The sequence below is a fragment of the Miniopterus natalensis genome, chromosome 18 (assembly GCF_054644295.1).
Source record: "Miniopterus natalensis isolate mMinNat1 chromosome 18, mMinNat1.hap1, whole genome shotgun sequence".
Taxonomy (NCBI): Eukaryota; Metazoa; Chordata; class Mammalia; order Chiroptera; family Miniopteridae; genus Miniopterus; species Miniopterus natalensis.
The window spans coordinates 40,382,016-40,400,188 of record NC_142098.1 but is presented as its reverse complement, the minus strand read 5'-3'; the positions used below and the strand labels follow the sequence as shown (position 1 = coordinate 40,400,188).

General features: G+C 50.5%; 1 protein-coding gene across 1 annotated transcript; it reads left to right on the top strand.

Annotated features, from left to right (window-relative positions):
* Window positions 1-1,695: 1,695 nt before the first annotated feature.
* On the top strand, window positions 1,696-12,254 carry VSTM1 (V-set and transmembrane domain containing 1). The gene is made up of 9 exons (XM_087827460.1): window positions 1,696-1,779; window positions 3,460-3,495; window positions 4,199-4,483; window positions 7,941-7,979; window positions 9,980-10,072; window positions 10,170-10,197; window positions 10,422-10,459; window positions 10,546-10,583; window positions 12,135-12,254. The coding sequence occupies exons 1-9, from the start codon at window positions 1,746-1,748 to the stop codon at window positions 12,252-12,254; spliced, it is 711 nt and encodes a 236-aa protein (XP_087683586.1). The 5' UTR covers window positions 1,696-1,745.
* The last annotated feature ends 5,919 nt before the right edge of the window (window positions 12,255-18,173 follow it).

The following is an 18,173-nucleotide window of genomic DNA, read 5'->3' as shown; positions in this document are numbered from 1 at the left end:
TGTCTGGTGGGAGCCAGCTCTGTGCACGAAACAGCCCCCACCCACCCCAGCCAGGGCCAGACTCGATCAATGACGCTCTCATCATTGATGTTTCTCTCTCTCCCTCTCCTTTCCTCTCTCTGAAATCAATAAAGATCTATTAAAAAAAAAAAAAAAAGATTTCAAGGGGTACGTAATTTTTTGTTTTTATTTATTTTTTATTGTTGACGCTATTACAGATGTCCTCCGCTCCCTTCCCCCTTTGCCTGCCTTCACCCGGCCCCCAGCCCCTCCCTCCGCTGGCCATCACCACACTGTTGTTTGTGTCCGTGGGGTGGGCGTACATGTTCTTTGGCTCATCTCTTCACCTTCTTTCATCCAATCCCCCCTCCCCTCCCCTCTGACAGCTGTCAGTCTGTTAAGAGGCTCATGATTGTCCATGGAGTAATTCTGCTATTCAAATTTAGTCTACATGTGTGCACAAAAACACATACAAGCATATCTATTTTGCACATTTATACAATAGCACAAATGTGGAATTAAATGTCCCATAATCTATTAAATTAAACTATTATGCACTTATAAAGAAAATAAAACTATTATGCATTAAACTATTATGTACTTATTAAAGAAAATAAAATTATAAAAGCAAATAAAATGTAAATAAAATTATATTTTTAGGTTAACACTTAGAAAGCAATGAGTAGCTGGGAAGGAACAATGACTGAATGTTATGCTTCTAGGGAGGGACTACTCCCGTGATTCATTGATGTTTCCTCCCTGGCTCCTTAGAAGATGGGATATGCTCTTCTCATTTGGAGAAATAATTGAATGGAAGCTTTTCAATGTCCCTAGATTACTTTCTCTTCTGTAAAAACATAGCACATTTACAATCTGACTCCTGTGTGACCCATTTGTCATGGTTTACTAGGGGACAAGTTTACTCAGCCTCAAAGGCAGACATATTTATTTATGGTTTTTGTTTGTTTGTTTGTTTTGTTAACCTACGTGCCCTGAGAGGCTGTGAGTGTCCAGCTTTTACAGAGATCCCAGCATTTCAGACACTATGTGCTTGCAGAGCCACCTATTGTGCAAATACCAACTTTCTGGTTTTGATGATGTACAATAGTTGTATTACCATTGTGGGGAGCTTGCGGATGGGTATGTGGGAACTCTGTATACTTTTTTTTTTTCTACTCTCAAACTATTCAAAATATATATATATATTTTAATATATCTTTATTGACTTCAGAGAGAGGAAGAGAGAGGGAAAGAGAGTTGAAACATCAATGATGAGAGTCATTGATCAGCTGCCTCCTGCAGGCCCCCTGCTGGGGATCGAGCCCCCAACCCGGGCCTGTGCCCTGACCGGGAATCGAACCCCATCTCCTGGATCCTAGGTTGACGCTCAACCACTGAGCCACGCCTGGCTGGGCAAAAAAAAAAAAAAAGAAAAAAAATTAATGAAATGTCTTGGGCACGACTTCAAATGAGAAGAGATGGATCTTGGGGAGGGCGGAGCCATAGCCGCGCACGCACCGGGTTATGGGGAAGATGTTGTCATTGACAGCCACTGGCTTCCTGATTTGGTTGCGAGAAGGAAACTGTATGCCAGGTGGTGTGGAGAGCCAGAGAGCCAGCAAAACGTCTCCCCACACAGCCTGGGGACAAAGCAAGCAGCCAGAAAGCTTCAATCATCCCAGTTCCCTGTCTGTCTTTAACTGTAAAACTAAAGACAGGACCCTGGTCTTAGAGAGAGGGACGCTATGATCACAGGATTCCTGCCCCTGCTTTGCCTCGGTGAGTCTCCAGGACCAGGAGGGATCGGTTTGGATAGGTGAGAAAATTTATGGGCAGGGGGCATTATCATGGGGAACACGACTTCTGTGTGTTGGGTACATGCCAACCGTCAGTTTCATGGGCTGCGACAGGCTCATGCCTTCATTCTGATGTTCGCATGAAACGATGAGGAACCCACGGTTCAGAGACTGGGGCAGTGCCCTCTCTTTACTCAGCTGAGAAACCGAGCTCGGATGGGATCTCCAAGTCTGTATCCTCTGAACACCGCAGCCTCGCCCTGGCCGTTGTGGCTCAGGGGTTAGGGCTGTTGGCCGTGGCACTGAAGGGTCGTAGGTTCGATTCCTAGTCAAGGGCATGTACCTGGGTTGCAGGGTGGATCCGGCCCCCTATTGGGTGCGTGTGGGAGGCAACCAATCAATGTGTCTCTTTCCCATCGATGTTTCTTTCCTCTCTCCCTCTCCCTCCCTTCCACTCTCTTTAAAAAAAAAAATCAATGGAAAAATTATCCTCCAGTAAGGATCAACAAAAACAAAAATAATAAACATCACAGCCTTGCCACGAATGTCCCATTCACCTATAGGCGGGCAGGGTCTACGGGCCATGAAAAGCTATGGGTTTGGGGACAAACCAGGAATCGAGAACAGGGCCTGGGGACCATGCTTAAGAAGAAAATTTTCTGACCAGCCCTACCCACAGCCTGATTTTAATCGTCTTCAACTTGAACATAAGGCAGACACAGACCTCGGCCTGCAAAAAGGATGGCCTGGATTAGAATCTTGGGATGGGCTCGCAGGAGCTCTGGGCTGGGAACCAACAGCCCCACCTCCCTAAGCCCCCAGATCCTTCTTCTTGAGTGAGGGGGTGCGGGACTTATTATCTGCCCCAGTTCCTTCCTCCTTCTGGGTACAGCTCTTCCCTTTGGGGTAATACTCCTCCCACACACACTTGAACTTCAGAGGCGGCTGTCGACACCATACCCCGGACCTCCTCCGCAGGGCAGAGCCTGCTGGGCCATCAGGCACTGCCCTCATCCCTCCCCCAGACTCTCTCCGCTTGACTGAGGGAGGAAACCCTCCCGGACACCCCACGGTAAAATACCCAGGGCATCAGTTAAGTGCTAAGGATAAACACTGCAGGCCCAGACACTATGACAGAAAATTACAGGTCAGTGTTCAATGGTCTATAGATGGCGAAAGTAGGACTAATCGGAGAAGCTTTGTTACAATTCCCGATGCAGTCAGAAAGGGGAGCCCTGGCCGGTGCGGCTCAGCTGGGTGGAGCATCACCCCAAGCCGGAGGGTCACCAGCTCGATTCCCAGTCAGGGCACGCGCCCAGGTTGTGGCTCGGTCCCCAGAGAGGCAACCGATTGATGTTTCTTTCTCATATTTTTCTCCCCCTCTTTCTCAAAATCAATAAAAAATTATATATATATATATATATATATATATATGCACACACACATATATATACACATATATATATCCATACACACACACACACATACACACACACACACACACATATATAAAGAAAGGGTGGCTGGAAGGCTCTCCATAAGCATAACTTCTGAAGGACAAAGGATGGGATAAAATTGAAAGGTAAAAAAAATAAACCCAGGGACCTACCTCCAAGGAGCAGAGTAGATCCGTAACAAATTCAGCTCATCACTTCCTTTCCAGGGCTCGCTCGGGGCTACGAAGAGGAACACAGGAATGGTGAGTTGTCTCTTTTTATATCCAAGTTTCATGATGTCTTTTAAAAATATGTTTTTTTTCAATTACAGTTGACATACAATATTATATTCGCTCCAGGTGTACAGCATAGTGATTAGACATTTATATACCTTACAGAGGGATCCCCGGGGAAGCTCACCTGGCACCACCCACAGTTATTACTGTTATTGACTGTATTCCCTGTGCTGTACTCTACATCCCATGAGTATTTTGAGCTACCAATGTGTGCCTTTTAATCTCTTCACCTTTTCCACCCAGCCCCAACCCCCGCCCCTCCGACCGCTGTCAGTCTCTTCTCTGTATCTATGCGTTTGTTTCAGTTTTGTTTGTTTGTATATTAGATTCCGCATATAATTGAAATCACTTGGTATTTCTCTTTATCTGACTTATTTCACGTATCATAAAACTTTCTAGGTCCATCTATGCTGTTGCAAATGGCGGGGTTTCATTTTTTGCGGTTTTTTGTGGGTGTGTTTTATGGCTGAGTTATATGACCTTTTCCCTTTAATCCTCTGAATCCCAAGAGAGTGTTAGTGGTCCTGAAGATAAAGAGTGGAGTAAAATATGTGATTGTCTAACCACACGCTGTACACCTGAAACGAATATAAAATATTGAATGTAAAGTGTAATTGAAAAATGAAATGTAAAAAAAAATAGAGTCCAACTAACTCTGAATTCTTTCCAGAGACACTTCCCAAGCCCTCCCTCCACGCCTTGCCGGGGTCAGTGGTTGGACACAATGGTAACGTGACCCTCAAGTGCCAGGGCCACTTCCAGAATGTGACATTCATGCTGGGGAAGTGGCGAGACCCTGGATACAGGAAGGAGCAGAGCTCAGGGGGCTACGATGCTGAGTTCCTCCTCACGGGCCTGGCGCCTAAGAACGCAGGAATGTACTTCTGTGCCTACAAGATGACAGGCTCCCATGAGTGGTCAGAGAAGAGTGAATACCTGCAGCTGGAGGTCACAGGTGAGCAGAGCAGCCTCAGGTTTTTCTCCTTGGCGCACATATTCCTTGTCCTGTGATGGGTCCTGGCAGGAGGAGAAGGAATCTAGGAAACAAGAAGACAGATGCAATACCTTGAGTGCAAGGAAACGGGAGCTGAGTGTGGGGACAAGATTCCCATTGGGGCTTCTGAGCGGGTCTCAGTGATGTGGATGTTGACAACGTTTATTTATTATTTTAAATTTTAGTGATTGATGAGAGAGAGAGACATTGATTTGTTGTTCCACTTATTTATGCATCATTGGTTGGTTCTTGTATGTACCCTGACCCGGGATTGAACCAGCAACCTTGGCGCATTGGGATGATGCTCTAACCAGCTGAGCTACCTGGCCAGGACAGTGGGTCAAGGTTTTAGAATAGAGGTATTAATAGAAAATTTGAGGTGCAGCAAGGTCAAGGGATCAAGGGACAATTGTCACTGAAGAAATAGTTTGGTACAGTTCCCAAGAGGCCATGCAGGGCCACATGGGGAAGCACCAGAGTCAGGAAGCAGAGGGAGGGAGAGGACTGTGCAAAAGAGCCTTTATTGTGGTTTCTATGGGAATCAGCAGGCTTAGGATTGGGGCATAGAGGCTGCTTCATGTTGTCTGGGACGTGGCTCTAGGGTGAAGGGAATAGTGGCCCTGAGTCTGAGAGCCCAGTGAAGGAGGTGGTTGGGAGTGTGGACTCTGGGTTGGTTGATTTGCATTTGAGGGGTGTGCTCTAGCAATTGGCTAACCCTGGGAGGGGAATAAAGTCAGCAAAGTCCACAAATGTCAAAGCTTCAGATGTAGAAAATAAAAGACATGGTTAATAGAGAGAGGTGAGTGAGAATGTCTTCAGGTGCAGTGAAAAATGGAAAGCCCTGGTCCTTTCCTTCACTCCGACTGCCTTGTCCTCTTCAGGATCACTCCTAAATCCTTCCCTCAGTCATCATAAAGCCTGAGATGACTCCAGGTCACAGTATGACACTGATATCTGATTCCATACAACAGAACTGAATGTATCCTTATTGCTCTGCTGAAAATGGGAATCCCAGAACCATTACAAATTGAGAAAGTAATAAAAAGCCACACTAAGCATCATGCTGGCATAAGGCATCCCTTGTTATGGCCCTCCCTTCAACAACAAAAATTCAGCATCCATCTACAAACAGAAGTGCCTATGTGGGAGTTGTGGGATCCAGCACCATATGCCAAGGGACCCTGGGGGAGTCTCACCCACCTGTGCTTCAAGTAATAGCTAGACTTCAGTACCAGCTGTGGAGCCTGCAGGCGATTATGCACTGGTTCCAGCCCCTCTTGGCTGTGGTCCGGGATCACCTGAAGAACATGGACTTATATAACCACCTATGGATGAGAGAGCCTTTGTGTGAGTCTACAGACCAAGACTGAATCATGAAGAAATAGAAAATCGGAACAGATCAGTAATGGGCAAGGAGATTGAATCAGTAATTAAAAAACAAAACAAAAGAAAACCCTCTCAACAACAAAAAGCCCAGGACCAGATGGTTTTACTGGTGAATTCTACCAAATATTTGAAGAAGAAAAATGCCAGTCCTTCTCCAACAGTTTCAAAAAGTTGAAAAGGAGGGACCACTAGCCCTCATTGTACCCTGATACTAAAGCCAGATCAGGACATGACAGGAAGAGTAAACTACAGACCAATATCCCTGATGAATATAAATGCAAAAATTCTCAACAAAATACTAGCAAACTGAATTTGCCAGCACATTAAAAGGATCATAGACCGTGATCTAGTGGGATTTATCCCTGGGATGCAAGGATGGTTCGACACACATAAATCAATAAATGTGATGAACCACATTCATAAGATGAAGGATTAAAATCATGCGATCATTTCAACAGGCGCAGACAAAGCAGTGGACAAAATACAACATCTCTTTCAGATACGTGGAATGTATCTCAATCGTAGAAAGACCATATACGAGAAGCCAGCAGCTAACATCATACTCAATGATAAAAGGTTGAAATATTTTCCTCTAAGATCAGGTGCCCACTCTCAGCACTCCTATCCAGCGCAGTACTAGAAGTGCTAGCCAGAGCAATCAGGCAAGAAAAAGAAAGAAAAGGAATCCAAAGTGGGAAGGAAGACGTTAAATGATCACCCACAGAGACATGGGCATTATTATAAATATTTTAAAGATGTGAACATCCAGAAGCACTAGGATGGTGCTTCTTCGGAATTCCCTTTATTTTCTACATTTTCTATTACCTTTGCATCTTACAACTTTTCAGTACAATTTTGTTTAGTCTTGGAAGTCATTTTAATGATAAGTATATAATATGTGAAGTCAATTATTGATCACAAATTATAAAAAAAGCAGCAAAATTGTCTGGCTGGAGTGATCCGGTTGGTTGAGCGTCACCCCCCACCCCAAAAGGTTGCTGGTTCGATTCCTGGTCAGGGCACATACCTGGGTTGCGGGTTTGATCCCCAGTCAGGGAGCATATGGGAGGCAACCAATCAATGTTCCTCTGTCACATTGGTGTTTCTCTCTCACACTTTTCCTTCCTCTCTCTCTAAAATCAATTTTTAAGAAGAGAGATTTCTTGCCCCGCTGGCATGGCTCAGTGGTTGAGCATCAACCTATGAACCACGAGGACACAGTTCAATTCCCAGTCAGGGCACAAGCCCAGGTTGCGGGCTCCATCCCCAGTAGGGAGCGTGCAGGAGGCAGCCGATCAATGACTCTCTCATCATTGATCTCTCTCTCCCCCCCTTCCTCTCTCTGAAATCAATAAAAACATATTTAAATTTTTTTTTTTTTAAAAAGAGTGCTTTTTTTAAAAACGAAGATCTCCTTGACATTGGTCTTGGCAAAAATTTTTTGGATATGACATCAAAAGCACAAGAAACAAAACCCAAAATAAATAAGTGGGATCACATCTAACTAAGAAGCATCCACACTGCAAAGGAAACCATCAACAAAATGAAAAGGCAACCTACTAAATGGCGGGGGATAAAAATTGAAAAATGGTGGTGCTTCTGGGTGAGAGATAAAGGGACCAAGGAGCACAAATCAGTAGCTAAAAAAATAGTAACAGGGAAGTAAGTAAAGCCTAGGAAATATAGTCAATAATACTGTGGTAACTGTGTGATGCCACTTGGGGTACTAGCAATATCGAGGGGAACACTACGTAAAGTATATGATTGTGTATCCACTAAGCTGTACACCCAAAACTAATACATGATAGAAAATTTTTTAAATGAATTAAATAAAAACAAAACAAAATGTTGGTGCTCTTTCCTGAGATAGGGAGATTGGCAAGAAATAGGATTCGAAGGGAGGAAATTAGCAGTGTCATTCATAAATATTCCTGTTAATAAAATAACATCAAACTCCAGAACATGAGCAATTATGCCCCCGGGGTTCCCAGATAATCCTTATGACTGCATGTTTTTGCATCCTGTTTTCTAGACGACCGTGATGGGCTTGGGGCTTCCTCAACAAAAACAGGTAAGATGATTAGAGGTGGTTTGACCACTTACATCCACCTCACGAGGAGGGGGATCCCTCCGATGCCCACTTTCTCCGTGCTTTGGGAGGAACCAGTGCATTTGGGGGAGGCGAGCTCTAAGCCACTCCTGAACATCCTAGTGAGTAAAAAATAAAAACACCATGAGGCGCATCGTCTGCCATCTCTCGTGATAAAAACTATGCTGGAGTTATGTGAGCTTGGGGTGAGTTAGTGTGACTGGAGAATGGGGCCAGGCCCTGCGGAGCCCAGGTACTTTGGGGATGTGTATGATTAAGGCCTTGATCAAACCTTAAAGTCTTCAAAAACAGGTGAATTTTTTTTCCTCTGATTTTGCTTTTCCATCAAGAATTGGCTAAGGTTCTGTCCTCAGAGATTCTTGTAAAAATTAAGGCCTTTGGTAGTTTTATTGATTGACTTTTGGGGGGGGGGGACATCGATCTGTCTTTCCACTTATTTAGGCATCATTGGTCGATTCCTGTACATGTGCCCTGACCAGGGATCGAACCTGCAACCTTGGAGTATCAGGACAACACTCTAACCTACTGAGCTACCTGGCCAGGCCTCGGGCTTTTGGTAGTTTTAGACTGAGGCAGGAACTCATCTAGACGCTTCATCATCTTTTTTTTTTTCAGCAATTCATAACCTTGTGCCCCAAAGAGCCAAGATTCTTAAAGTTTGCCATTAGAGCCGCTACTGGTATAATTCATTTTTTCAAAAAAGATAGCCTCTGGCGTGTCTTTGCAAAATACGTGTTAGTCTTCGAAAATGTTCTCGCTCTTTTTTCTCCCAGTTTACTTATTTATTTGCTGAGTCTTAGAAGACACAGGAAGTACTGTAACTGGGAAGCGCTAACCTTTCTGTAGTTGAACGTATCGGGGAGACACTGGCGAACCAACCGGGGGGTACCCGCGGCAGGCTTGCTGGCACATAGGGCAGCTCTGTGTTTGCTTCCCGGGGACCTGCCGGGCTGTCTGCAGTGCGCTGCACCGCCCCGCCTCCCACCAGTCATGCCTGCGCCTCCAGGATCCCTGCCTCCTGGCCAACCTTGCTGATTTCCTCTCATTTTTATTACAGCCACCCAAGTGGGTGTGCATATCATTTCTTAAAATGTACTTTCTGAGTCCACGCTTGTACCACCACATCTCTAAACAGAATAACAGATCTTTAGGCGCGGACATGCGGCCCGCAGCCTCGACGCTCCCTTTCCGCGCAGACTGGCAATGTGACCAGCGGACTCGGACACCAGGCCAGGCTTGTGTTCTGCTGCCGGGGTCGAGCTGCGTCCCCCTGCTCAGCCCGATTCCTCCAGGCCGCTCGCACAGGCCCTTCGTAATTCATTTTGGCTATTTGTAAATAGAGGTGCAGAATTTGAGCAGGATATGTGGACATCTTGGGGCGAACCCAGCTCCTCGGGCTGTGGGGCCATAGGAAGGGGAGAATTTTGCAAGAATCTACTTCTCATTTCTAGCCCATTGCTCCGCGAGGGAAACTGTAGGCTGCACCAGGGGGAAAGTAAAAGGTTGAGGCAGGACTGAAGTTTCTCTGCTCCGGTTGAGGGTCCGGGAACAGTGGTTCCCTCCCTGGGATAGTAGGTCCGAGCAGATGCCTGGGGAACTGCTGCTGTTTTTAATTGTTGTTGTTAATCGTCACCTGAGGCTATTTTTTCCATCGATTTTTAGAGAGAGTGGGAGGGAGGGAGGGGGAGAGAGAGAAACATCAATGGGAGAGAGAAACACCGATGGGCACATGCCCACCGGCAGAGACTGAACCAGCAGCCCAGGCATGTGCCCCGGGGGGGGGTCAAAGCCGAGGCCTTAGGGTGCGCGGGACGGGGCTCCCGCCGCCTGGGCCAGGCCGGCCAGGGTGGCAGCTCCAGGTTTTGAAGCCAGGTGGCCGGGCTCCTCTTACCTGCCCCGCTGAACCCCTCTGTGTGTTTCAGGAGCCGCGCCGACCGTCGGGCCCGCTCCTCCGCCTGCAGACACCAGGACCGTCTTCGTCTCCACCTTCAGCTGCCTCGCTATCTTTCTCCTGTTCCCGGCCGTCTTCCTCATCTACAGGTGCAGTCAGCACGGTGAGTCCCTGGGAACAGCCCTTGCAGCCGCTGGGGGGGGGGGGGGGGGGGAAGCAGCCTCTCCTTCCGTCAATCCCTCCCTGTGCTTTTTTTGTAGGCTCATCACATGAAGAATCCGCCAAGAGGTAGATAGATACCCGGAGGCCTTGCACTCCACCCCCAGAGGCCCACCTGCGCAGACCCCATTTCTCATGCCCAGGCCCGCCCGTTCCCCGGCTCCCCCAGTCCCCCAGGCCCCCAGGCCCCCAGGCCCCCAGGCCGGGCTGCGACCTTCCTCCCGCCCTCTCCAAAGCCCTCGCCGCCCCTCCCGATCCCCGCATCCTGCTGTAACGTGTGCTTCCCTCCCCAGAACTAGCCATTCCGAATTTCCCGCGCAGGAGGCCCGCGGTGAGTGATCAGGGGAGACGGGGGAATCACGGGGCAGACGCGGGAGAGCTGAGCTGTGTTGTGTTGTGTTTTCTCCCTGGGGGCAGACGCATCCAGGCTGGAAGGGGAGTCGCTGTCCCTCTCGGTGAGTTCTCCCCAGCAGCTCGCTCAGCCCCTCCGGCCCTGCCCGCTTCCCGGCTCAGCCTGGGCCCTGGTTGCGGGGATGCCCCGACTCAGTTGAGAGGCAACTAACATCGCGTTTCAGACCATGTGCTCTGCGCCGCCGGGCGGCTCAGCTGGCGGAGTGTCGTCCCAATACACCGGGAGGTCGCGGGTTTGACTCCCAGTCAGGGCGCAGAGCTGGGCTGCAGGTTCGATCACGGCCCCAGTCATGGTGCCAAAGGGAGGCAACCGATCGATGTTTCTCTCCCTCCCTCCCTCTCCCCCAAATCAGTCAATAAAAATTTTTTAAAAGAAAAGAAAGAAGCCAGATACAAAAGGCTCCAAGTAGTATTACTCCATCTATATGAAAATCTAGAGAAAGGGCACATCGGTAGTTGCCTACGGCTGCGGTGGGGGTGCGGGTGGGGCTGGGGTGGGGGCAGGAGGGCAAGGTTTGCCAGCCTCCCGACACCCGGGCTCGGGGTGGGGTGGAGTGCCCCCCGAGTGTGCTGTGGTGATGGTGCACCACTGAATTTACCACAACTCATCCAATCGTACACATACGGGGGGGGATTTTATGGGAATTTCATAGGGAAATTATTTCTTTATAAATTATATATATTTTTAAATATCTCTTTATTGATTTCAGAGAGAGGAAGGGAGGGAGGGAGAGAGAGAGAAGCATCAGTGATGAGCTGGGCTATACATTATATTTTAATAAAACTGTTTGAAACAAGGATGTACTGTTACGTGACCAGCAGGTGTCCTCACAGGCTGGCGGCTCTTATTCTCAAAGGCACACGTTTGCAGTGATTTCCATTAGCAGGGCTGGCACTGGTTGTCGGTATTGTTTTATTGATACTAGAGTCAAACCCTCCATCCCCCCTGAAGTACAGAGGCTGCCGCCCTGGCCAGTGTGGCTCAGTGGTTAGAGCGTCAGCCAGCAAACCAAAGGGCTGTGGGTTCGATTCCAGGCCCTGCTCAGGGAGCATGTAGGAGGCAACCTTTGGATATGATGTTTCTTTCTCTCCCCCTCCCTCCACCCCTTCCACTCCCTCTAAAAATCAGTGGAGCCCGGCCAGCGTGGCTCAGCTGTTGAGCATCAGCCTATGATCCCGGAGACCGAGGTTCGATTCCTGGTCAGGGCACGTCAGGCTCAATCCCCGGGAGGGGGCGTGCAGGAAGCAGCTGATCAATGACTCCCTCATCATTGATGTTTCTCTCTCCCTCTCCCTTCCTGTCTCTCTGAAATCAATAAAAATATATTTTTAAAAAATAAAAATCAATAGAGAAATAAATACATACATAAGACGCTGCCTGCTGGGACTTTCTGCCAGTATAGAAATGACCTGTGGCTCTGATACCTCAGACGCATGTGGCAAGAACACATTTGAAACACTCCTGGTCTGGCATATCTTCAAATTTAATTTAATTTTAATTCATTTACATTTAAGCAGCCGCGTGTGCTCATGGCCACCCTATATTGGACAGCTCAGCTCTAAACACCCATGTCTACCCCTCTCTTTCCCCCAAGACTGAAGACCCGCAGGAGGGGACCTGTGTGGATGGAAACAGCAAGGTGCCGGCGGAGGCGGCTTCTGTCCCTGCCCAGGAGCCCCCGGGGCCCGGTGACTGCACCGCGGTGAAAGTGTAGGGGGCTGGCGGAGCCCCTGCAGGAAGGACTCCTCACCCGGGGAGGCGGGCTTGGGTTCGGGTGGCTGAGACGGCTGGGCGGATAGAAATCCGCATCACTGTGCTCTCTGCTCGTAATCCGTACTAATAAAACTAAGTTTTTGTTTTGTTTTTTCAAATATGTCGGTACCCTGGCTGGGTGGCTCAGCTGGTTGGAGTGTGTGTGTCCCCCCCCCCCGAAAGGCTGAGGGTTCAATCCCTGGTTGGGGTGTGTGCGGGAGGCAACTGAGGGATTTCTCTCTCTCTCCCTCTCTCTAAAATTAATAAACATATCCTGGGATAAGAAGTATTTTTTTAAAAAGGGAATTGAATCATGTCACTAAACTATGGGGGAAACCAAGGCAGAGACCACCTCCGACAGCTGCGTCCCGCACTGACCCCGTGCAGACCCGTCCCGCCTGTTTCTCCGTGTCATTACTCAGACCAGCTGTGCCTCCCGCCGGCGGCTGGTCCCAAGTCCAGGCCCACAGCCTTGCACGGAGGAAAGGGGCTTTTATTTCCTGGATCTGTTTAGAAAAAGATGTTAGCGGCTACCTTTGGAAGATGCTAGAAAGCCAACTCCCAAAAGTCTTAAACACAGAACCAAAAAAAACCACAAAAAACTCCAGTGTTTATCCCGCCTTTCATTACAACCTGCGCTGCAGGACAGCCGGATAGTGGGGGGGACTGAGTTCCTGCTCCTACAGTTACTACGACAAATACCCAAAGAAGGCGCCTCCGGGCCCATCTCAGCGGGCGCCTGCCACGGGGGTGACAGAGGAGCCGTTAGTGTCTGCCCGCCAGAGACTGGCAGCGCCCGGCAGACCAAGCACCAGAGAGGCAGGGGAGGCCGGGCGGCGTCACTCAGGACATTGCTTTCCCAGTCTTACCCATAACAGCGGCAGAACCGAGCCGCCGGCCCACCCCGGACCAGAGCTCTGCTGACTTTTCCCGGAAAGCGGCAGAGAGGAACGTTCCCGCCTCCGTGGGCCGCGGAGTCCACTCAGCTCCGCGGGCTGGGGCTGTGTGTGGACAAGCAGGTGCAGCTGTGCTCTAGTGAAACGTTATTCACGAGCACAAGCGGTGGGCCGTGCTGGCCAGCCCCTGCTCCAGAACAGTGCTTTTCAAATTTTTTTATGTCTTTATTGATTTCAGAGAGAGGAAAGGAGAGGGAGACAGGTAGAAACATCAATGATGAGAGTCATTGATCGGCTGCCTCCTGCACGCCCCCTGCTGGGGATCGAGCCCGAAACCCGGGCCTGTGCCCTGACCGGGAATCAAACCCTGATCACCTGGATCCTAGGTCGATGCTCAACCGCCGAGCCACGCCGGCCGGGCAAGAACAGTGCTTTTTGAAATCTGAACAAATTTACAAATAAGAATTGAATTAGCTGTAGCGGGTGGCTCCTCTGATTAGAGTGTCATCCGGATATGCCAAGGTTGCGGGTTCGATCCCCAGTAGGGGGCGGGCAGGAGGCAGCCGATCCATGCTTGGCTCTCACATCGATGTTTCTCTTTCTCTCTCCTTCTCCCTTCCTCTCTCTCTAAAAATCAATGAAAATTCTTTAGAAAAGAAAGAACTTCAAGACGGTGACCTTGGAGCATTAAGCCCAAACACAGGGTCCCCGTGTGAGTGGGAGGTCCTGTTGGCACTGGGTGGGTGCCCCTGGACCCGGTGTGTTTGCACTCGTTTCACCCAGAAGCTCCCAGGAGTGGCACCTCTGAGGGAGCGTCCCTTGCTCCCCTCTTCTCAGCAGCCCCAGGTTGTCAAGGTCGCCTCCGGAAGGGGGGGGGGGGTGAAGTCTCCGTTCCCTTTGCCACAGAAGTCATTCTCTCTAAAACTTGGGAGTTCTCCGACCATCTGTCTCACCATGTGGAGGAAGCCAGTCTTTCCCGAGAAACGCGAGGGTGACTCAGGCAGCACCAGGGAAAGGAGCCCAGTGACAGTGCCAACAGTGTTTGGGGTTTTTTTTCTAGCTTCTAATTGCTTCCAAATCTCTGCCTCCCTTCTCTCCTTGCAGCTTTCTTGTTCCCTCAGTCTCCTCACCCTCAGTGCCAGAAACAAAAGAAAACCAAACCCCAGAAGTCCTTTGAGTCTAAATTAGTCCGAGAAGGGGGCCTGGTTTTGGTCAAACCACCATGACAAGTATTTGATGACTAAAACTGATGACTCTAACAAATTATTTATGGACATCCATTCTGGTATTCACCCTCCTTAAATTAGGATAGTAAGTCTTTGATTTTTTAAAATATGTTTTTATTGATTTCAGAGAGAGGAAGGGAGAGGGGGAGCCCGAAACCCAGGCCTGTGCTCTGACTGGGAATCGAACCCGAGCTCTCCTGGATCCTAGGTCGATGCTCAACCACTGAGCCACGCCGGCCAGGCTAAGCCTTTGATTTTAATAACACGATTGCCGACTGTTTATTTTCTGAAATCACCAAAACCGTAACAAGTGTAGTCCAGGTTTGTTTGTTTTTAAGCACGTGGGACATGCCAAGAAGAGGCCAGCAACCACGGGAAGACGAGAGTCCTTGTTTTTCAGGCTGTTTGGATATAAGTTGTGGGTTGTGTGAAGTCGGGAAGATTTCTTAAAATCCCTGGAACTCCACATCCTCATCACAGACAGACAGCTAACTGTGGTCAGCAGTGAGACAGACGTGAGCAGAGCAAGGACGAGGGGCCAGGTGCAGGAGGTACCAGACAACTGTAGGGTGGGACCTCACCCCCAGGGCGGCCTTTCCCCCCCAGCACATCGCTGGTCACGGGATTTGGACCCTCTGACCTCCCCTCCCCAGAGATAACATCTAGGCCTCAGTTGTTTCAGCCCCAGGCCCAGAAAAGCAGCAAAACCACACCAGTGACCCCATGGCTGACCCCTGGACCAGCTGCAGTGGCTAATGGCCCTCTGCCCTGGCGCTGGCCAGTCGGTGGAGACACCCTGAAAGGACACACCTGGAAGCTGCTGAATATTCTATTGAGATCCCCCACCCCAACCTCCCTTAAAATCTCCACCCTTAAACCCTGAGGACAGAGGGCCCAGTGAGCTCCCCCTCCTCTTTCCCAGCCCCCTGGGCGGGTCACCTTCCCCTTCCCCGATTCTAAGCTCCAAGGGCCCTTCCTTTGCCTCTATAACCTGCTTCATCGGCCCATTTCTTCTATGAATCACTCCTTCTATCCCTGTAATTTTCCAAATAAATGTTCTCTTATCGCTCGAGTCTTGGCTCTGAATTCTCTCCCAGCCAGAACCCAAGTACCGAGGATGCCGAACCCAGGTCCGGTCCGACCCCAACATCTAACACCTGGTGCCACCCCAGCGCCGACAACAATAGGGTTGCTGTGGGCACTGTGACCAGTGGCCCGAGGATTCCCAGGACATGGACATGTCAGGGCTGAAGCTGAGACTGTCCCGGCACGGAGGAGCAGTGGGTCACCCTAGCTGTAAGCACACCCACTGTAAGGATGCGGACGCGATCATTACGGTGATTAGGAAAACAATCCTGCCCCCACCCATCACACCCGCCTCGCAGGCTTCATTCTTCACCCGTGCCCTTGGGGGGCCCCTAAGGCAAACCCCATGACCCTTCCAGCCTCTTAGGTACAATGACTTACCGTCACTGTTGTGGATTTTTATTTCTATTTTTTTAGTCACGTGGCAAAGGGAAAAATAGCCTCGGCTCAGTCGTTGAACTGCTTTTGGCTGCGCTGGGCTTGGTCAGCTGCTTCTTCAGCGCCGCACCTGCGGCCTCTGTGCTCCCCCCGCCCCCCAGGCTGCAGTCCTCTCCCGGCGGTTAGCTCTCCAGGCCTGCTGGTCACCCAGGGCGGCCCCCGGGCGTCCCCCCGACGGTCAGCCTCTCTCTGCAGGGCTCACCTGCCACCCCCAGGGGGCGCTCGTTGAAAGGCTATAAGAGGCCTGGTTCATTCATAGCCTCTCCCCCCCTCCCTCCCCCTCTCTCTTCCTCTCCCCCTCCCTCTGTCTTTCTCTCTCTCCCACCCCCTCTCTCCTCTCTCCAGCTGGTCCCTGTTGGCCACCATGGCCTTCCCCCAACGCTTAATGTTCTTATTAAACCCCCTGGGCTGCAACCTTGACCCCGTGCTTCTCGGGCCCTGCACCTCACCCCACGTTGAGTCCTGACTGGTCCACTTGAGGCGCCCCCTCCCTGAAGCTGAAGTGGGAACCCTCGCCCTCCCCACACTCCCACGTTGGGGAGTCTGAGTGGAGTATGTGGGTCACTGTTTTGACTCTTGCAGCCTCTCCGCAAGTCTGAACTTATGTTCCCAAAAGCTTTCAAAGTGTATGTAGAGAGGACGGGGTGGGGGTGGGAGGCGTCCAGAAGCTTCGACGTGAGTACAGCCGGCAGCTAGACACCGCCGAGGGGAGGGGAGGGGAGGGGAGGGGAGGGGAGGGGAGGGGAGGGGAGGGGAGGGGAGGGGAGGGGAGGGGAGGGGAGGGGAGGGGAGGTGCAGCTCCGGGACGCAGGCGGTGAGAGCCTAACGCCTACGCAGGGGCCAGGTGGGGACTCGGGGGTCGCCTTGTAAATACAGAATTGTCTCACTGCTGTGCTGTGTGCCTGCAACTAATGTAAAATAATATTAAATGTCACCTATAACTGAAAATTTAAAAATTATTTAGCCTCTGCTCCCTCCGCCCACTGCTGAGAAGTCCCCGAAGACCCCGGTAGGAAAGAGGGTGCAGAGGGGAGACCCTGCTGGACAAAGGGCCCTTTCCCGTGACCACAGCCCCCCCCCCCCCAACATCTCTCTGGAGTTCCCTGAGCTGGCTTCAGACAAAATGAAGTCCCAAAAAAACTGCTGCTGGTCCCTGTTCCTGGTACTTATCTCGGTTTATAATTACACGCTCGTTAGTGTGATTATGTGATTAGTGTGTTCCCATCTCGGGGCTCTCAGCGCATCGGGGGACCCCTTTCTCTCCGCTGCATGTGGAGCCCTAAGTGCCCCTCGGTGGTAAACTAACAGCGGGCCGATGGAGCTGTGCCCGGCTGTGCCGGGCCGGCCTGCGGGGCTTCGCCCAAGGGCTCTAGGAGGTGCAGGGAGGAAGAAAGGGGGGCCCGGGGAGGGCGAGCGAGTTGTCCGGCGTGAAAGGGGGACCCGGGCGTTCGGGGCCCAGCTCCCAGCCCGCCTGGCGCAGCCTCCGCGCGCCGGGGGAAGGGACCGCGCATGCGCAGCTCCCCGCGGTGCTCGGTGCTCGGTCCCGTGCAGAGCGCAGGCGGGGACGGCGCTGCCGGGGCGCCGGGGCCACCAAGGAAGGGCGACCCCGCGTTTCCTGGGTGACCTCATGTGAATTTGATTTCCTCGGTAAAGACCCTCATCTCCAAATAAAGCCACATTCTGCCCTGGCCGGGTGGTTCAGTCGCTTAGAGCAGACACGCCTACGCTGTGGGCTGGATCCCTGGTCCCTGCACAGGCCGGGCTGCGGGCTCCATCCCCGCAGGGGGCGTGCCCGAGACTGCATATCAGTGACTCGCATCATTGATGTTTCTCTCTCTCTCCCTCTCCCTTCCTGTCTCTCTGAAATCAATAAAGACATATTTTTTAACAAAACAAAACAAAAAATCAATCAGTGAGTGCATAAATAAGTGGAACAACAAATCCATGTCTCCCCCCACCAAAGTCAATAAATAAAAAATTAAAACAAATAAGGTCACGTTCCGCGGTCCAGGGGGTGAGGACCCAACATATACTTTTGGAAAGAACACATTCAACCCATAAGAAGGTTTTTGTTCTAAACTTTAGAATTTTCTATCACTCTCTGTGGGACCATGGACATGTGGCTTCGGGGACTGAGAAGTAGCATGTAGCATGTTTCTGGGGAGCAGGGGAGCCACTCTACCCCGGAATGCGCAATCCCATCACAAGTGGACTCCACACCAAAGCTGTGACATT